We start from the raw sequence: 21,797 nt of genomic DNA, 5'->3' as shown, positions 1-21,797 counted from the left end.
AAATCCTTTTTTTTTTTTTTCATTTCGCTCCAGGTGCGAACACCTTCTCTTTACCCAAGAGGGTCCGGATGACATCACATCCTCTCCAAAGAGTGACACAGTCTGCCAAGTCAAGCGACAAAGACCATCTCTGCTCTGCTCTGCTGCATCATCCTCGAGAACGGCCACCCCTAGGAGAAGATGGTCAGCTCTCCTGTGCTGCTCCTTCTGCTCGCTCTGGGGCTCTGTGAGTATGGACACAGGGTTGTGCATCACTGACGCCGGGAGGGGCAAGAAAACCCCTTCCACTGCATCCAAGAAATTTGGCTTCATGGTTAGAGGGAAAATAAAAGAGCAGAGCAAAAAGGCTGACTTTGATGTTGGTTCAGTAATTATGGAGGGAACGACGGCACCATCTCAGCAAGCGTAGGGCAGCCGGAGGGGAGGCTGCAGCATCATACGCACTGGGAAGGGAGCCCAGTTGGAGAGGGGGTTCTGGTGGGGAAGGGAAAAAATGTGCTTTACCAGTCATTGTTTTCAGGGAGTCACTTCAACTAAGCTGGGAAAGGAGTAACATCCCTGTGGAGGCAGCTGAAAGGCTTTTCTGAAGGGCAGCACTCATCTTTAAAGCGTTTAAAGACTGAAACCTGAGCTCCATGCATGATCCCAGCAAGGATTCCACTTTCAAGTCAGACAGACACCATGGTCCTTCTCTGGAATTTGACCTCACACCTCATGGACAGGGAACAAGGTTTTCCAGAGGGGAAAACAAGGTTTTCCAGAGCTCTCCCCAGACAGTTCCATAAGGATTTCTCTCCTGCAGGTTGCCCTGGGATCCATGCACAGAGATACAGTGTGACAGTCAGGTTTCGTGACAGAACCATTACACATCTCCAGCTGGAATAGCAACTGGAGTTTGAGTGTGAGTCCAGCAAGGAGGACAGCAGCGTATTCTGGGTCCACCTGGACAAGGGTTGGACCGTTCATCATTTACATTTCCTCCAAGGACTGGACCACCTTCCAGGGGAATAAACAGACATCCCCACGCTTCGAGGCAACAAAAGTTGGGAGATTCTACAGGCTGGTAGTGAAGTCTTTCACGTCGCAGGACGAGGGATACTATTTCTGCTTCAAGAACATCAACCAAATGCTGTTCTTCAGCCCTGGCCAGCCTGCCTTCTTCCCAGGTCAGAAACATCTCCACCCAACATTGCTTAGCTCGGTCAAAATGTCCAGCACTCCCTGCCCATGCCATTTTTAATCAGTCGCCTCTCCCACAAAACCCATTTCCATGCTTGTTTGCTCAAGGCAAACCACGTTCTCCTGTCAAAGGCTGCCTGCTTGCTGTTTCTTCCCATCGTTTCACCCCTGTCTGAGGACAAAGATGAACGAGCAGACCCAGCATCACCTCCCTATCCCTCTTTTCCACCCCATTCATGGCACTGAAAGGATAAGACCAAAACAAAGCCCATTATTGCCACCGCCTCCTCCCTCACCTTAAACAAGTCTCAAAATTCCTACCAGCTTCAGGGTACTTCAGCTTTCTGAGAGTGGCAGCAGAAAGCAAGAAGTAAAGAGCCTGCATCTCCTTATTGTGTCTTGGCAGACCTTCCCAGTGGAAGTCACCAGCCAAACAGACTCTGGGATGTTCCACTGGAGCTGGGCCCTACACTGGCCACTGGAACAGCAGGGCCCTAGCAGGGGTGGGAGAGGAGAAGGGCAGGCGAGTGCTATTTTATCTTACTTTATGATATACTGTATTCCTCCTTTTCCATTTACAGTCATCAGCACAGCAGCACCCACCACACTGCGTGGTGTCACTGGAAACAACAGCCACGTGAAGACCCTGGATCAAGGTAGCTCAGCTGCAGGGAGGGAGAGGGGAAGAGCTGGCTCTGCTCCGCTGACACCAGGGGGATCCTGCAGGCATTTGGGGATTGGGGAGGAGAGCAAAAATGCTTAGAGCTTTCTCAGAATTGGATACCTGGGTGTGTACAGCTGGAAGGGTTAAACTCCAATGTTTCATCCCACTTAGGAAAGGCTAAACATGACTTCAAAAGCACCAGCGTGTTTATGCCTGGGCACAGGAGGAACAGGTGGAGGGAGAGTAGAGGCTGGGGGGCCTTGGTTTTAGCCTTGGCAGGGGACCAGAGCTGGCTGTAACACCAGCCGTGAGCACCTGGTAGACCGTTCCTCTTCTTTATTCCTGCAGAGAACAGCAAGAACAGAGTACAGGTTTACACCTGTGACATCATCTGGGTTCCCTTGTCAGGCACCTGCTGGGAACCAATACAAATAGGGGATCATCCATGACGGGCTATTGACTTGCGTAGTGGGACCATCTTACATCTCTCTTGCCTCTGAAAAATGGTAAATTTTAATATGGATCAGTCCCAGGTACCCAATCGGAGGCCAGAACTTCCTCTCCTGGATGCAGACGTTGTCCTGGATCAGCTTAGAGGTGTTTTCCAACCTGAATGATTCTATGATCGTGTAAGAGGGTGTTTGGGGCATCAGAGCTGGAGGAGGTGCTGAGTTTTAGATATGATTGGTTTTGCAGTCATTTTGTGGAAGGATCAGTGAGTACATCTCAGAACATGGGAGTTATGCAATGGTTGTTGGTAGACACAAAGCAGCATCAAAATGGTGATGCTCTCTCAGGTCCACTGTTTCTGTTGCCCATGATATCTCCTCGTGGTGCTCCATGAGAACACCCCATTGCCAAGCAATGATGCAGCGTCGCTGCTGCTGAGCGCTTGCTGCTTGATGCCTGCAAGTGATCAGTTAGTGATAACTCGGGCTGAGACACCGGACTGTGTTTGCTTCAGCATTGCCCATTGTGAACCTTTGAAAGATCTCTTTTGGAAGGAGGCATGGAAACTCTTCATGAAGGTTTCAAAATTTAGTCAGAAATCACAATCTTCTGTTTCAAACAGGTGGAAAAAGAAGGGTTGAGACTATAGCATACAATTTTTCCAGTGTGAAATGAAGCTGTGGTTTATGAGCCATTGCTGCCCCCCTTTCCTTTGCAAAGCTGCAGCATTGAAGGGGTTTGGAGAAGGTCAAGTGCAATTCTCACGCACCAGCTACTCGCAGACCATCTTTCCACTGTAGCTGCATGTTTCCGATTCAGTGGCCAATACAGCACCCCCTTCTGCGTACTCTCAGTGTAAACATCACATATTTTAAAATACAGTATAGAAGCCACAAACAGTCCTGCACTCTGATCCCTTCATGGTGTGGACATTCCACATGACTAGTTAGTCAAAAAATCCCCATGATCTCCATGCTTGTTGATGGATCAGCAGTGAGTTTGCTTCATGCTTATGCTGGACAATAATTGCATCCTGACCTTCGCTGAGTGATAGCAACAGTTCTGCCTGAGACCCTGCCTACAGTAACAGCAGCTCAGCATCACCTCCTGTGGTGGTAGTGGAAGAGATGTCCGATATAAAGGGACTCAACTGTGGTTTCTGCCCCCGGCCATGCTGCAACATGGAAAGATCGCACACAACCAGCTCCCCTGGGAATGCCCTGCCCATCCCTGAAGGCAGCTGCCATACATGTAGTTTTTGTGCTGCATTTCGTGCTGCCTGCACAGCCTGCAGCCTCAGGTCTCCGTGCTGGGAGGGAGCAACAGGAAGCTTGGTTGGTGAGATTGCACACGTAGCTCTGGGCAGAGAGATGTCTCCTAAGCCACAGACCTCCCTGTCCAGGCTTGGAGGGAGGGAGGTTTTTCACACCGCATATTTTGGTACCCAACCTCCCGAATGGATGTTTAAACTGCAGGCAGAGAGGAAAAGCAGGAAAACCAGCACGGCTTGTATCTTGGGCAGCATAAGGGTCGCTCCATTGTGTTCAAAGGGTGGAGGAAGGAGTAGAGTTTGTCACAGAGCTGACTGCAGGATGCAAGGTGCTGGCAGTTGCACCAGCTTGTGTTCTTATTGCTTTCCTTTGGAGTCATCCATTGGTCCCCATGATTTACATGGGGAAATCAGGCATATTTTAGTGTTCCCTGGCTAAGCTCAATCCTTGAAATACTCAACATTGCAAAACTTCACCCGGTCACACCCACAATTTCTGCAGGATTTGGTTTTCTGCTGTGTGAGGCAGAGGCTCAGTCTGGTTGGGCAAGAGAAAATCTAGCCTTTATCCATTGCCTGACCTCAAAAAAGCCGAGGAGACAAGCTCCTGGGTTCCTGCATCAGCCTTGGTATGTGAGAGCTTCCAACCCCTCCAGAGATTTTTTTCACTGAAGATGGAGAGGTCTTTGCCATTTGGAGAGGGTTCCTTTTCATATTGCCTGCCAGCTGCTCCCTCTGAGTGGCTCATCTTAGGAGGTTTGGGGTTTTTACGTCAAATTAACTGAAGAAGTTGGTTGTGTGAGATCCACATTGCAAACAGCACATAGAGACTTAGTACCCGGCAGAGAAAATACTCTGCTCTGATGCCATCCTTGGGACTTTTTGGAGTGTTTCATGGCTTTAATTTATTAACCAGATTGGAAAGTACAAATAGTAATAATGACATTCCCCTACTTAGAAGCGTGATGCAGTTCCCCTCCATGTTCCTGCATGTCTTGAAGAGAGAGGAGAAGTTGAACTTGAGCAGAAGAAATGAACAGCCTGGGAGGAATGTTAAACCTGTTCTGTTGCAAAGATTCAGAGTATGGGGAGAGTTTTGTTTCATGTGAAAGAACCGCTGGTGTATAAACTGGAAGGGATCTTTCCCATAGCAAAGTGGCAGAGAAGCAAAATGCATATGAATTTATTTTTGACTTGTTCTGATATGAGTTCCAATTAAATGAATGCTGGCACAAAAATATTTGTATATATTTCCATGAAAGCTGCAGATCTCACCCTGAATGCACGCAATATGAGTACTTTGATATCAACAAAGAAAGTGACAACATTTATTAACAGCTCATGTGAGGGTTTGGGATGATACATAAAATCCCATTGTTTTTCCTTCTAGGATTGGATGTTCCTCACTGCGGGGAGGAGGGTGACAGTGGGAGAGAGGAGAAGGCTGGTCCATCCCTGGAAGGAAACAAGGAATAAATGAAAGGCCCTTTATTTGCCAGGACGATGTTGTGATGACACTGAGATGGCTGATGCCATTACCCATATCTCTCCCTCCATGGATTCGGACACCATGCCATTAACAGAGAGGCACAGAAATATTTCCCTTTCACTGTCATGACGGAACCATCCCTCTTACCCCACATGCTGTAACACGGCTTTCTTGACCCTTGCCTGCTATCGTCATTGTGCTCTCAGCACAGTGATGAGGTAGGGGAGAAAACCTAAAAAGCTGTAGATATCAGGGGTCTGGGCTCATATTCTCAGTCATTAAAGCATTTTTTATTAGTGCTTCTGTTTCTTTCTCACATATGCTCTGGGAAAAAAGTCAATGAAAGGAGAGGTGATTTAATCCATTGGCTCTCAAAGTTATGAAAACTGCTGCTTAATTCTCTCTGAAATTTCCTGTCCTAAATCACCCTGTTGATGGTCATAGGAATTACTGTTACTATTTTTTTACGTTTCCACTGTTAAACTGCCCAAAGCTGTGTTTCTACACAACACACAGCATCCTTGACTGTTGGTGTCCTCCACTTATTCTGGGTATTTTATTTTTGGTTTTTTTCAGTTTACTAAGGAACAAGGAAGCCAAATTGGGGAATTCAGGAGCTGAGCAAATTCTTTGTTGCCTGTTATTCACTAGCAGGCAGAGAATCAAAGGGTAAATCCCCGTTCTTTGAATGGGAGCTCTTGTAGTTGGGTTAATCTGATGGCTGGAGGCAAGATGTTGCCATCCTGGGTGGTTTCAGTAAGGACTGGACACTGCTGGGATGGCCTGAGCATGGGGATGGAGGAAAGTGAAGTGGAACAGGCAGGGTTATCTCTGCCCACTCACCTTCCAGTGGAAGAGAAGGATTGGGCTGTTGCAGTCTGCCTTCTGCTGCCACATGTGGCCCCAGCTGTCTGGTCATGGGAGGCCATCTCCTGCTCTGGGCGAGAGGTGAGAGAGGGGAAGCAGGGATAGACACTAAGGTCAGGATGCCTCAAGCATGGCAAACAGAGCTGGGATCTCAAAAGCAGCTGCAGGCAGAGGGGAAAACTCTCTTTTAGAAAGAATAAACCTTTGCCCATGGGAAGTTTCCAAGGGGTTTCCTTATAGCTGGTGTCTAAAACATATATCTCATGAAACCCGTCTGCTCCTGCAGTGAAGCTCTGTCTGCTGAGTGCTTGCAGGGTAGGAAAACGGTGGGTTTAGTTCATAGGAGCTTTCACAGAGGCTGAAATAAGCTGCTGGTGTGATGTGTTGGAAGCAGAGATGTTCAGGACCCCTTCCCAACAGCATCTCTGGTGGGATGAGCTCCAGGGATCGAGTTCCTTGCAGCCATCATCTGGGCAGCCTGAGTGCCTGGGTGAGCATCGCAGCCTGGGAAAGGCACTTGGTGTGGTCCAGTACCAGCTTTATTCTTGCAGCATTTAGGGGAAATCCCTGTTGCAAGGAGCACATGTGGCCAGGTTTGAGACCAGGCCCTCTGGAAAAATCTATGTTACAGGGGAGTGACAGCTCCCTCTGCCCTGGATGGAAGGGAAGGTAGAGCCAGAGGGATGATGCTGTGCCACTGCTTTGCTGTACACTCGCACATGCTCCTCCCACACCTGTGTTGAATGATGTATTCGCTGTTTCTAATGAATGTGCCCGTTCAGGGCCTTCACAAGCTGAGCAGTGACCTGCTCCTGCCGGCTGCTGGTGGCTCTCAGAGTGTTAGTTAGCAAAGTCTTACCAACCAGCAATCAGCAGGAGCAAACTAAAAGCAAGATGCTCTCAGAGCATCTTTCCAGCCCGTCTGAATCCCTTTGGTACAGCAGCCCCGGTGCCCCCAGCGCAGAGCCAGCCGCAGTGTTCACCCTGCTCAGAGTCCTTGGAGAACTGCTCAGCGCACTGCAGGATCCGTCCCAGTCCAGTTGGCAGCTGTTGTGTCAAGGAAAGATGTTCAAGCCCTGGTCTGTCACAGGAAAGCAGTGTCTGTCTTGCAGTGCAAGCTGAGGGTGAATTATTCTATTTGCTGTCTGCAATGACTTTGCCAGACTGCTGAAAATCCACCGGCAGCAATTAATTTCTGCAACTGGCAAGTGGCGATGATACCAGACAGCATGGAACCGAGGTGAAGGAGACTCTACTCCATTTTAGCATCTTTGTCATCACTTTGGGATGTATTTACAAAACACAATGTCCAGGCATTCATTTTAGCACAAGGTGAAAACCTGTCCTGGAGGGCTCGACCTGCGTGCTGCAGAAATTAATTGCAGCTAATGGCTTTGCACTGATAATTGACATCAGCATTAAAAGGCAGAAAAAGACCATTGAGTGTCCTTTGTATGTTAATGATGTTGCAGATCACTGGGTAATGATATTGCACAGGGAGGGCTCTTGGCTCCGTGTGATGTCAGAGGGAATTTGGACCAGCTCCGGGTTCTGGGCGACTCTTACGTCGACACAATTTGACGGTGACCATGATCGCATTGAGGAGCAGGATGCAGGTGCCTGACAAGGGAACCCAGATGATGTCACAGGTGTAAACCTGTTCTCTGTTCTTGCTGTTCTCTGCAGGAATAAAGAAGAGGGAAGGTCTACCAGGTGCTCACGGCTGGTGTTACAGCCAGCTCGGGTCCCCTGCCAAGGCTAAAACCAAGGCCCCTGTTGGGAAATGGTTAAGTGAAAAAGGATATGAGAATGTTGAAAAATGGATTGAGGAATGGTTAAGTGAACAAGGACATGATTCAATAGAAAGGCTTTGTGAGACACGTATTGTGTAAAGTGGAAACCTTGTTAAACTCTGAGTATAGATATGGACTGCAAGAACAAGAAGGCATACAAGAAGGAATTTCTAAGAAGAAACTTTTGAAGGACAAGTGAATCTTTCCCAAGGAAACAGGATGGAGCACTGAGCCCAGCTGTAACTGTAACATACCTGCAAGAAGATACATGAGACTCAAAGTAGCAGTATAGTAATGAATTAACAAAGGACATTGAATCAATAATGAATTAACAATAGACAATGAATTAATAGAGAGTAAATAGTTTAAGTAACTAACAAAGTATTCAGTGCTGTAACTGTAACATACCTGCAAGAAAGATACAACTCAAAGTAGCAGTATAATAATAATGAATTAACAAAGGACACTGAACAATAATGAATTAGCAATAGACAATGAACTAATAATGTATTCAGTGCTGAACTGTAACATACCTGCAAGAAGATACATGAAACTCGAAGTAGCAATATTGTAATAATGAATTAATAACGGACAATGAATCAATAATGAATTAACAAAGAGCAAATAGTTTTAAGTAACTAATCATGTATAAGTTGTAACAAAGCACAAAGCACAAAGCATCTTTTGAATGTTAAGGTATATAATCCGGGCTGATTTTGAATAAAGTTGAAGCTTGCTTTATCACTCACACTGAGTCGTCCGCCTGCTTCCCTCGCCGTCGCAAGTGGCGCCCGAACAGGGACAGAAAAGAACAGGGACCCCCAATCTCTGTTTCCACCGGACGGCGAGCTCGGCGAAGCACTGGTAGCAGCGACCAGGGGGCGGAAGATCGGCAACACTGCATCAGTACTTACGATCCGCGCCTGAACCCGGATAACGAAAAAGGGGGTTCGCCGGCCGAGTAAGAAGACTACCTGACTCGCGATACGTAAGGCTGCACCTTTTTTAATGACCGGCTAACTTAAGAGGGTCCGGACCGGCTAACATAAGAGGGTCCGTAAGCGCGCGCAATGGAGCGGGAGGTAGCACTTGAGATTTTACAACGCTTTTTAGAAAAGCGGGGAGTAGGTCCTATGAAAGACCTTGCAGGCTTAATATCTCTAGGGAAAACAAAGGGGTATTTTATGAATCCAGATACTGTATTCGAAGTAGAGGAATGGAAGAATTTAGGAGAAACCTTATGGAATGCAGTAATAGATAACGATAAAACAGCCAAAAAATTAATGAAATCATGGAGGGAGGTTACAAATTGTTTGAAAAAATATCAGGCAGAAAAACGAGTTGCTGCAGCTGCTACAGCACGACTTAACCCCTCAGACTCAATTAACCCCTCAGATCCAAACAATGGTCGTCTTGGATTTGGCAATGATTATTTTTCTCCACCCCCCACGGGAATACCTATTCCAGTGCGACCGCTACAAGAGATACCCCAAATATCTGTCCAACCTTCGGCACCCCCGGAGGAACAGGCAGACAATGAGGGTTCGACAAATGATGATGCGGTTAGCACGAGCACAGAGTCTACGCAAGTAAAGGAAGAAAAATGCCAAGATCCTGACAAAAGACGACCACAAATTGTTAGGATCAAATGGGGAGATATAGCCCGAGAGGCTATGGTGCAACAAGATTTTGAAATCTTAGAACAACTTGATTCCCTTGCTTTTCCAGTAGTATATCAGATGGATAATGCAGGGGGTTTAGCTGGAGCACATGAAGCATTGGATTGGAAAATTTTAAATCAGCTTAGAAATACTGTCAATGAATCAGGTCTGCATAGTGAGCCAGTAAGGCAAATGCTTAACTACATCTGGGGCAGTGGAATTTTATGTCCGGAAGACATAAAAAATATTATGAGGCTGATTCTAAAACAGTCTCAACAGCTTTTATTCCAAGCACATTGGACACGTCTTTGTGAGCTATCAGCTAATACCCCGAGAGATCAAGGCGATAGGTTAGTAGGAGTTACAGCAGAACAACTTACCGGCACGGGAGCTTTTGCCACCATTGAGATGCAAGTTCAGGCGGGACCGCATGTCCTTTTGGAATCTATGAGGCTAGCCAGAGAGGCTTTACAACGAGTTAAGACCTCCCCCACTACTCCATCGTACATGTCTATCAAACAAGGCAGGGAGGAATCTTTTGCTTCTTTTGTAGACAGAGTTTCGGACGCTATTTTATGCACTGATTTGCCTGACTTTATGAAAGCTTCCATACTAAAACAGTGTGTTTTAGAGAATTGCAATACTGTTACACGTAATATTTTAGTAACTCTCCCTCTTGATGCCACTATTGAAAGCATGCTAGAGAGGATGAGTAGGGTGCCAGTAGGGAATCAGGCACTTTTAGTGGGAACAATTAAAGAATTAGGGGACAACTTGATTAAAGCACAGACTCAAGTATTTGCTGCTCTCGCACCATTGCAACCACTTAACGGTCCTCTGGCTAACACCCAGAGAAAAGAAATCATGAAATGTTTCCGATGCGGACGATTGGGACACATGCGCAGAAATTGCAGGGTGATGAAAGTCTGGTGTCCGGCATGCCAAATGAATAATCATAACGCTGAAGCCTGTCGTCGCTCGGGAAACGGAGGAATGAGCGCGAAGAGTCGCCGCGTGCAGACCCCAAATGCGACTCCACGAGCTGCCGCATTGGTTCAGCATCAGTCAACAAATTCAGGTCTGACAACGGCTTACAACCAGCAACCAAGGGAAGCATCGGCTTGGACTTGGCAACCGCAGTAGATATAACCCTGATCGATAAACAGCCACAAAAAGTACCAACCGGAATAAGGGGACCAGTGTGTATTAATAATCAACCTTTTGGGGCATTGTTATTAGGACGATCCTCCAGTGGGTTAAAGGGTCTTTTTATTCTCCCTGGAGTGATAGATTGTGACTACACAGGGGAAATACAAATTGTAGTTCAAACAAACTTTCCCCCCATTCATATCCCAGCAGGGAGCAAGATTGCTCAATTGGTTCCAATTCCACAATATACTCAAGATTTAGTACCACTGAAACAAGAGGCCAGACAGAATGAGGGATTTGGTTCAACAGGACAAATGGTTTTGTTAACTCTGCCTCTTAGCAAGAGACCAATTGTTGTTATCATTCTCCAACATTTAAATGAAAATCAGAGACTTGATGCCTTAGTAGATACGGGAGCCGATATCACCATCATCTCAGAAAAACAGTGGCCAACTCAGTGGCCCCTGCGCCCAGTTTTTGGAGGTGTAGAGGGCATTGGAGGGTCAAAAGCAGTAAAACAAAGTTGTAACAGAGTTTTTGTCACACTAGAAGGAAAAACAGCACAGCTCTTTGTTACTGTCATGCCCTTACCCACAGGGGTCCAAGCACTTTTGGGGAGAGATGTTCTTGATCAGCTTGGTGTGATATTAACTACTGAGACACATTTTTAATATCGGTCACTGCAGAATGGACTTTCCCGATCCCTTTGAAGTGGCTAACAGATGAGCCAGTATGGATTGGGCAGTGGCCGCTAAAAAGGGAAAGTCTTCAGCATGCTCATCAATTAGTACAAGAACAGCTAAATCAAGGACATTTGAAACCTTCTACTAGCCCATGGAACACTCCTATTTTTGTCATAAAGAAAAAATCTGGCAAGTATCGCTTGTTACATGATTTAAGAGCAGTTAATCAACAGATGCAAGCTATGGGGGCATTACAACCAGGTTTACCTAATCCAGCAATGATTCCAGAGAATTGGCATCTTTTAATCATCGATTTGAAGGATTGCTTTTTTACCATTCAGTTACATCCTAATGATACTCAACGATTTGCTTTTACCCTGCCTGCAATCAACAGAGAAAGTCCAGATCTTCGATTTGAATGGACAGTGCTACCTCAAGGAATGAAGAATAGCCCAACACTGTGTCAAATATTTGTTGACGTTGCCCTGCGAACTATACGAGAAGAATGGCCGAGAACAATGATATATCATTACATGGATGACATTTTGTTCGCCCAGGAACAGCCTTTTACACAACAACAGGAACAATACATCGTTAGACAAATGACCATCAAGGGACTGATTATTGCACAAGAAAAAATTCAGCGATTTCCTCAATGGAAATACCTAGGCTGGGCCATAACTGCATCACAAATACAACCACAGAAATTAACACTTAATATGTCCTTAAAGACTGTAAACGATGCACAGAGACTATTAGGAGATCTGCAATGGCTCAGACCAGTGGTAGGAATTTCCAACGACCAGCTTGAGGTTTTGCGACCCTTATTAAAAGGAACAGATCCAGCACAACCTATCCAACCTACAAAAGAACAATTAGACATGGTACAACATCTTTCTGAAATCATTGTAGATCGTGCAGTAGACAGAATAGATCCGTCTCTTCCAGTGGACTTAACGATTTTACAAGAACAATCACAGTTCATAGGGGCCCTCACACAATTGAAGAAAAAGGGAAAGACCAAGGTATTGGAGTGGCTCTTCACCAGCATTCAGCCAAAAACAACAATTCAAGAAAAAACGGCTAATCTAGCAGAAATCATACAAAAGGGCCGTCTACGAATTAAACAAATTTTTGGAAAGGAACCTCACACCATCTATTTACCTATAAAAAGGCAAGATTTGGAATGGTGGATTCAAAACTCTTCATCTTTACAGTTAAGCCTATTGGAAAATGAAGCCACCATCAGTTTGGAATCCCTGAAGACACCTATTCTAAAATGGATAACTCATAATAAATGGTTCAAACGCCCCAAACGAAGTGAACGACCTTTGGAACAGGCAGTCACTATATATACAGATGCAGGAAAGAGGTCACGACGAGCTGCTGCTACATGGTTTGAAGATGGAACTTGGAAGCATGAAATATTGACTGCTGATGAGAGAGATTCACTACAGACACTAGAATTAGTTGCAGTTGTATGGGCCTTCAATCAATGGATGAGGAAAGATCTCAATGTAGTAACCGATTCAATGTATGTGGCAGGAATTGTAAGTAGAATAGAAGATGCCAGAATCAAGGAAATTATCAACAAAAGACTGTTTGAACTTATTCAACAATTACAGTCTGCTATCCAGCAAAGAACTCATCAATATTGCATTATTCATATAAGAAGTCATATGTGGCAAGATGGATTAGGAAAAGGAAATCACCATGCTGATCAGCTAGTCTCAATGGTCGCACCAGTAAATGAGTTTGTCAAGGCAAGGGAGTCTCATTCTGCTTTTCATCAAAATGCCAGGGGACTACACAGACAATTTAATATCACCATGGAAGAAGCTAAAGGAATAGTTAGAACATGTCCAATTTGTAGCCATCATGGCCCTGGTTTAGGAATGGGAGTCAACCCTCGAGGGTTAAAAGTAGGAGAAGTGTGGCAAATGGACGTTACGCATGTTAATGCCTTTGGGAAACTGAAATATGTGCATGTAACTGTTGATACTTATAGTAGATTCATTTGGGCTACAGCTCAAGCAGGAGAAAAAGCTCTTCATGTCATCAGACATTTGACACAATGTTTTGCAATTATGGGTGTGCCACAGACTGTAAAAACAGACAATGGGCCAGCCTATATTAGCCTGAAGGTTTATAGATTTTTTCAAGCATGGGGGGTGCAACATAAGACGGGAATACCACATTCACCAACAGGACAAGCTATTATAGAACGAGCTCATCAAGTATTAAAAACGTACTTAGATAAGTTTAGAGAAGTCAAGGACATTCAGGAACGATTGAGTAAGACACTTTTCGTCTTAAATCATCTATGTATATTTGGAGATCAGAAAGAACCATCAGCATGGATCCATAGTCATCATACTGATGAGCAAAAGAATCCACCAATGTTTGTTATGTACAGAGACCCATCAACAGGAATATGGCAAGGACCAGCTGAAGTAAAATATATGGGTAAAGGCTACATGTGTGTACTTACTCCCACAGGACCTAAATGGATTCCCAGTAAATGGACCAAAGCAGCAGTATCTCAAGAAATCAATGACCGACAGAGTGGTTCTACCGACGGAGGAGGACAAGCAGAGGGTCAATGACAAACTACTGTTAATTGTAAGACCTATTATTGAAAGGTTAAGAGGCTATCGAAAGGAGATCGATGACATTATTGAAAATTCTACATGTTATGAAACTATTATAGATGGGATAGAAGAGTTAGCATCATTTGAAGTCGAGGGACCAGCTAGACAGGACTGTCTTGGATGTAAGAAACCACGATGTGCAGCATGGGTAGCTTTACAATGTGGGATGTGTGAAAAAATATTTTGGATAAAGCAAATGTTTTTGAGATTTCTATGGTGTCCAACCTGTGAATTTAAATTTGGCTATTATAGTTGGCGAAGAGAGCTGCGAAGGCAAACTAAATTACCTTTGCCTGTCTCTTTAACCTTGTTTGAATCACCAGAACAAAAAATATTGGCCTTCTATCGTTTTCACGCTGACGCCTGTGTAAAAAGAATTCAGGGTCAGTTAAATTCAAGAATTTTAACCTATTGTTGTTCCAAAGAGGTAACATCTACAGGACATTCACTGTTTGGACCCATCGAAGGGAACTTAAAAGAAGAATTGTATAGAGCAATTGAAAAAGGGAACAGTGAGCATGCTCGTAAAAATTGATCACATTGTACTGTTTATAGCATCAGTAGCTATAGTTTCGGGCATAACACGTTTTCATCAACCAAGGGACAATATTTGGGTAACATTTGCAAATCAATTGAATCAGTCTTCGCTTTGTCTTAGCCTAGGAGGAGTGACTAATCCTTTTCGAACTTGTTTAATAGGTCTGCCAGTGTGGAAGCCTGAGGAATTTTGTGGTTTTGTGAGTAATGAAACATTGTGCCGAAATTTATCTGCAGTCGAGGTTTTAGATGGAATGATTAATGGAACTCCACCACTTCATGATGCCTATCGGCAGTGCCAATTAATACTGTCACTTAACACGACCTTGCAATCACCCCCTGAAGAGTTAGACCTTCTCGGGAGCGCTAATGCCAGTCTGTCAAAAAACAATTTAGGAGGATGGGTTGATTTTACTCCTGTAAGTGATGTGGCACCTCGACCGTGGTTAAAATACAGGGGCACTTGGGCTACTTTGGACTCTAATTTAGATTGGTTTAGTGTTTTTGACCAAACGTTTGATAAATGTAATGCTAGCAAAATTGACACCCCAAAAAGGCTACCGAAAGGCATCTTTCTGATTTGTGGAGATAGAGCATGGAATGGTATACCGGCACAACCACAAGGAGGGCCTTGCTATCTTGGCAGATTATCACTGTTTCACCCTAATGTATCTTTGATCATGCAGTGGAGCCAGCAAACGAGCAGGAGAAAACGTAGTGTACATGAGCTAGACTGCAACCAGATAGGAGACCCTACATTTTGGAGTGAATTCAAACAGGTAGCAATTGCGGCCATTCTCCCTGGAGTTGCAGCTAACAAGGCAATGAATTTAGCAAAACAATTGGGTTGTTGGGCAAAAGACGAATTGAACGTGACATCGGAAATTCTGGATATGCTCACAAGTGATGTACAAAGTGTCAATCATGCAGTGTTACAAGATAGAGCTGCCATAGATTTCTTGCTCCTGGCACAAGGCCATGGATGCGAGGAATTTGAAGGAATGTGCTGCTTGAACCTGTCTGATCACTCCACATCCATACATGCTAAAATAAAAAGATTACAGCATGGCTTTCACCAACTGAAACAGGAAAATGGATGGGGAATAGACAATTGGATACAATCGATATTTGGCTCTTTATCACCTTGGCTCCTCTCTGTGATTAAAGAGATATTGCGTTGGATAGGCTTAATACTATTGTTTGTAATTGCATTTAAGATAGGCTACAACTGTATTATGCGCAGTATAACAAAAAATCACCATGCTCTGCTTGTGCAAAAAGAAAAAAAAAGGGGGAAATGTTGGGAAATGGTTAAGTGAAAAAGGATATGAGAATGTTGAAAAATGGATTGAGGAATGGTTAAGTGAACAAGGACATGATTCAATAGAAAGGCTTTGTGAGACACGTATTGTGTAAAGTGGAAACCTTGTTAAACTCTGAGTATAGATATGGACTGCAAGAACAAGAAGGCATACAAGAAGGAATTTCTAAGAAGAAACTTTTGAAGGACAAGTGAATCTTTCCCAAGGAAACAGGATGGAGCACTGAGCCCAGCTGTAACTGTAACATACCTGCAAGAAGATACATGAGACTCAAAGTAGCAGTATAGTAATGAATTAACAAAGGACATTGAATCAATAATGAATTAACAATAGACAATGAATTAATAGAGAGTAAATAGTTTAAGTAACTAACAAAGTATTCAGTGCTGTAACTGTAACATACCTGCAAGAAAGATACAACTCAAAGTAGCAGTATAATAATAATGAATTAACAAAGGACACTGAACAATAATGAATTAGCAATAGACAATGAACTAATAATGTATTCAGTGCTGAACTGTAACATACCTGCAAGAAGATACATGAAACTCGAAGTAGCAATATTGTAATAATGAATTAATAACGGACAATGAATCAATAATGAATTAACAAAGAGCAAATAGTTTTAAGTAACTAATCATGTATAAGTTGTAACAAAGCACAAAGCACAAAGCATCTTTTGAATGTTAAGGTATATAATCCGGGCTGATTTTGAATAAAGTTGAAGCTTGCTTTATCACTCACACTGAGTCGTCCGCCTGCTTCCCTCGCCGTCGCAGGCCCCCCAGCCTCTGCTCTCCCTCCACCTCTTCCTGCTGTGCCCAGGCATAAAACATGCTGGTGCTTTTGAAGTCATGTTTAGCCTTTCCTAAGTGGGATGAAACATTGGAGTTTAACCCTTCCAGCTGTACACACCCAGGTATCCAATTCTGAGAAAGCTCTAAGCATTTTTGCTCTCCTCCCCAATCCCCAAATGCCTGCAGGATCCCCCTGGTGTCAGCGGAGCAGAGCCAGCTCTTCCCTCTCCCTCCCTGCAGCAGAGCTACCTTGATCCAGGGTCTTCACGTGGCTGTTGTTTCCAGTGACACCACGCAGTGTGGTGGGTGCTGCTGTGCTGATGACTGTAAATGGAAAAGGAGGAATACAGTATATGGTAAAGTAAGATAAAATAGCACTCGCCTGCCCTTCTCCTCTCCCACCCCTGCTAGGGCCCTGCTGTTCCAGTGGCCAGTGTAGGGCTCAGCTCCAGTGGAACATCCCAGAGTCTGTTTTGGCTGGTGACTTCCACTGGGAAGGTCTGCCAAGACACAATAAAGAGCTACAGGCTCCTTAGTTTTTGCTTTCTGCCACCAAAGGTTCTGGTAGGACTTTAGGGACCTGTATGAGGTGAGGGAGGAGGGTGTGGTGATGGTGGACTTTGCTATGGTCTTATCCCTTCAAAGCCATGACTGGGATGGAAAAGAGGGATAGGGAGGTGATGCTAGGTCTGCTCGTTCATCTTTGCCCTCGGACAGGGGTAAAATGATGGGAAGAAACAGCAAGCAGGCAGCCTTTGACAGGAGAATATGGTTTGCCTTGAGCAAGCAAGCATGGAAATGGATTAAAAAAAACATGGGCAGGGGGTGCTGGACATTTTGACCGAGCTAAGCAATGTTGGGTGGAGATGTTTCTGACCTGGGAAGAAGGCAGGCTGGCCAGGGCTGAAGAACAGCATTTGGTTGATGTTCATGAGGCAGAAATAGTACCCTTCATCCTGCGACGTGAAAGACTTCACTACCAGCCGGTAGAATCTCCCAACTTTTGTTGCCTCGAAGCGTGGGGATGTCTGTTTATTCCCCTGGAAGATGGTCCGGCGCAGGTAGGAAATAAAGACGATGAAGTGAAGGGTCTGATCTTTGTCCAGGTGGACCCAGAATACGCCACTGTCCTCCTTGCTGGACTCACACTCCAACTCCAGTCGCTGTTCCAGCTGGGGATGTGTGATGGTTCTGTCACGAAACCTCACTGCCATGCTGTATCTCTGTGCCTGGATCCCAGGGCAACCTGCAGGAGAGAAATCCTTATGGAACTATGTGGGGAGAGCCGTGTCCCCTCTGGAAAACCTTGTTCCCTGTCCATGAGGTGTAGAGGTCAAATTCCAAAGGACGACCATGGTGTCTGTCTGACTTGAAAGCGGAGTCCTTGCTGGGATCATGCATGGAGAGAGCTCAGCCCTCAGTCTTTAAACGCTTTAAAAATGAGTGCTTCCCTTTAGAAAAGCCTTTCAGCTGCCTCCACAGGGATGTTACCCTTTCCCAGCTTAGTTGAAGTGACTCCCTGAAAACAATGACTGCTCAGCCCTCTTTTACCTGTTCCCTCTCCCCACCAGAACCCCCTCTCCAACTGGGCTCCCTTCCCAGTGCGTATGATGCTGCAGCCTCCCCTCCGGCTGCCCTACGCTTGCTGAGATGGTGCTGTCGTTCCCTCCATAATTACTGAACCAACATCAAAATCAGCCTTTTTGCTCTGTTCTTTTATTTTCCCTCTAACCATGAAGCCCAATTTCTTGGATGCAGTGGAAGGGGTTTTCTTGCCCCTCCCGGTGTCGGTGATGCACAACCCTGTGTCCATACTCACAGAGCCCCAGAGCGAACAGAAGGAGCAGCGCAGGAGAGCCGACCATCTTCTCCTAGGGGTGGCCGTCCTTGGGGGCGATGCGGCAGAGCAGAGACGATCTTTGTCGCTTGCCTTGGGAGGTTGTGTCACTCTTTGGAGAGGATGTGATGTCATCTGGACCCTCTTGGGTAAAGAGAAGGTGTTTGGCACCTGGAGCGAAATGAACAAAAAAAAGGATTTGTGAGGAAATTCAGTTCCATTGCAGGATTTGGAGTCATTTGTTGTTTGTTCTTAATGGTGCTTCAAGGATTTTGCCTCAATGACTTCCCTGGAGATTCAGACTGAGGAGCACTGATCCTGAGGTGGGATCAGACACCGCAGCCTGCTGTCTCCAAGCCGTGTGGGGATTCGCAGCAGATCCAGCTCCACAGAAGTCATGGAAAAGCGCTGTGCTTTGGCTGTAGGTTCCATTTGTTGGCAGGGATTCTGCTGCCGTCACTTGCTCACACTCAAGGGGACTGTTGTGGATGGCAGAACATACCATGTTTTATTATCCATCAGCAAGGAGTGTTTCATGGAATATATCGATGCATATTTGTCATCTGTGAGTGTGTGCATTGCTGACGTGCGGCTGAGTTCTTGAGGAGTTTGATTGTTCTCTTTGCAATTCTTCTTTGCAATTGCTCTGCAAAAGCCACTTTGTGCAAGGCAGGTGGTCTGTGATCTGCAACCCACTGAGAAAGTTCCAGGCCACAGGGGGATGTGTTTTTTATTTGTTTCAACTTCTTGTGCTTTTCTTCTGTAACCACAGGAGCTTCCGCCGTGCCCCAAAAGCCGTCGTGTGCTTCACCAGCGAGAGCCCTCGCTGCTGCCTCCGGGTGACCACTGGCACATGGGTCTGGGTGGTGCTTCCTGGACCTTTGCACATACAATAGCATCAGCTTCACCAGACTGCGAGGCAGTGGGCTGCTGTATTATTTATTTCTTTGTTTGGCATTTCCTGGCTTTCCTGCTGATTATTTTCCTGTGTGAGGTGTTTTTCTATCACTGCTTTGCAAAGAAATCTCCCTTTTCCTGGGTCTGTCAGAAGCCAGGTGCTGCTGACTTTGATGCCATTGCTGTTGCGGCTGCTATTTAGAGACGAGTTATGGAACTTGATTTTGGATCTGGGTTTATTTCCTTGGGCATTGAAACATGGAATTGAGTGAGGCCTACTGTGATGTGTTAAATTCATACTCTCACAAGGCTGTGACACCTGTGATGTCTACATGAAAGAGAGAAGATTTTAGTTAAATAAAGAGAAAGTAGGGTTCATTAATTAACAGCATTAAGAGAATCTGGATCTGCAAATCACACCAAGCAAATGTGAACATCATTCCTGAGGTCATTCCAGGGTTCTCCAGCTGTCTCCATATAAGACATCTGGTGATGCCACTTGCATAGGCTCCTTCTGGTTTCAGTAGGCAGCTTATTCTTATCCTAAGCAGAAGTCACCTTCCTTTTTCAGTGGGATGAGCTGATCTTTGGAAGTGTCTTTCTTCACGGGCTGATGGAGGAACAGCATCAAGAAACTGAAACCCTGGGCCTGCCTTGTAGATGACTAAAGTTGAGGTTCATGTTTTCTGAGGTGCTGAAGTGATCTGGTTCCTGCCATGCATCGGGGCACTCCTATCACAACTCAGTGTCAGAAATTTCAACATCACACCCCCCCAGACCAAAGCAAGAAAGTTCCCGATTCTCATTGTTCAGCATAGTTTGAATGGAGATGAATGTGCTGGGAAAAGAAGATGCATGAGCTGAATGTTTGCCAGGACTAAGCTTTCACTCTGCAGTTAAGCATGCGTGCTTACCTACAGCCCATAATGTCTGTGTCCTCGGGGATGTGGTGGTAGATGTGCTGGGAGAACTGGTACAATTAAAGGTTCATCCTTGACTGTTGCTATTGACTTTCTTAGTGGGAACATCTTATGTCTCTCGTATCTGAATAATGGTAAATTTTAATATGAGTCAGTCCCAGGTATCAAACTGGAGGCCAGAAGTTCCTCTCCTGGATGTAGATGTGTCCTTGACCTTGGACAAGATCAGCTTGTGCCATTGGAGGTTTAGATTGGATATTAGGATACATTTATTTACAGAAAGAGTGGTGAGGACTGGCACAGGATGCCTGGGGAAGTGGTGGTGTCCCCATCCCTGGGGGTACTAAAAAACTATGTAGACGGCATTTCAGGACATGGTTGAGTAGGCATGGTGGTGTTGGGCTGACAGGTGGGTTGGATCAGCTTAGAGGTGTTTTCCAACCTGAATGATTCTATGATTGTGTAAAAGGGTGCTTGGGGCATTGGAGCTGGAGGAAGTGCTGAGTTTCAGATATGATTGGTTTTGCAGTCATTTTGTGGAAGGATGAGTAACTTCTGCATAGTGATAAGAACCTCTTCTGCTTCTTAATACCAGTTATATCAGACATGGCATCGGTGTCTCACAGTACTGTATGACTGGCAACAGGAACACATCTCAGGACATGGCAGTTACGCTATGATTCTTGGTAGACACAGAAGCAGCATCAAAATGGTGATGCTCCCTCAGGTTCACTCTTTCTGTTGCCCATGATATCTCCTCATGGTGCTCCATGAGAACACTCCATTGCCAAGCAATGATGCAGCATTGCTGCTGCTGAGCGCTTGCTGCTTGCTGCTTGCAAGTGATCAGTTAGTGATAACTCAGGCTGAGACACCAGACTGTGTTTGCTTCAGCATTGCCCATTGTGAACCTTTGAAAGATCTCTTTTGGAAGGAGGCATGGAAAGTCTTCATGAAGGTTTCAAAATTTAGTCAGAAATCACAATCTTCTGTTTCAAACAGGTGGAAAAAGAAGGGTTGAGACTATAGCATACAATTTTTCCAGTGTGAAATGAAGCTGTGGTTTATGAGCCATTGCTGCCCCCCTTTCCTTTGCAAAGCTGCAGCATTGAAGGGGTTTGGAGAAGGTCAAGTGCAATTCTCACGCACCAGCTACTCGCAGACCATCTTTCCACTGTAGCTGCATGTTTCCGATTCAGTGGCCAATACAGCACCCCCTTCTGCGTACTCTCAGTGTAAACATCACATATTTTAAAATACAGTATAGAAGCCACAAACAGTCCTGCACTCTGATCTCTTCATGGTGTGGACATTCCACATGACTGGTGTACCAAAAAATCTCTGTGATCACCATGCTTGTTGATAATTTTGCAAAGAGTGTAATACAAGAAACCCTCAATGCGTTGAGGGTTTTCCTTCCACAGTCCTCTCACACCTTCTTTTTTGCTGCTGCAGAGCTGATATGTGCAGGCATTGTATAAATCAGCAATCCCTGTGACATTGTCTGGGGGCTGGTGACAGTTTACTCGGCCAGTGCCATGGCTGGAGTTGGAGTTATTTGGGTTTTTTTGCTGCTCCAATCTCCTAAATGCCACAGAGATTCAGTCCAGAGCTACAGAAATTGTTTGTAT

The 21,797-nt window shown here is 45.2% G+C and overlaps 1 protein-coding gene across 1 annotated transcript; it reads right to left on the bottom strand.

Annotated features, from left to right (window-relative positions):
• Positions 1-1,963: 1,963 nt before the first annotated feature.
• LOC128852167 (T-cell surface glycoprotein CD8 alpha chain-like) lies at positions 1,964-18,920 on the bottom strand. Its single transcript, XM_054066295.1, has 4 exons — positions 18,332-18,920; positions 17,390-17,758; positions 16,762-16,836; positions 1,964-7,599 (listed from the first exon to the last, which is right to left on the bottom strand). Exons 1-4 carry the CDS (start codon positions 18,375-18,377, stop codon positions 7,442-7,444), a joined length of 648 nt encoding a protein of 215 aa, XP_053922270.1. The 5' UTR covers positions 18,378-18,920; the 3' UTR covers positions 1,964-7,441.
• Between the last annotated feature and the right edge of the window lie 2,877 nt (positions 18,921-21,797).

Source organism: Cuculus canorus, chromosome 4 (assembly GCF_017976375.1).
Source record: "Cuculus canorus isolate bCucCan1 chromosome 4, bCucCan1.pri, whole genome shotgun sequence".
Classification (NCBI taxonomy): domain Eukaryota; kingdom Metazoa; phylum Chordata; class Aves; order Cuculiformes; family Cuculidae; genus Cuculus; species Cuculus canorus.
Note: the sequence above shows the minus strand (reverse complement) of the source record. Positions and strands in the feature narration are given on the sequence as shown.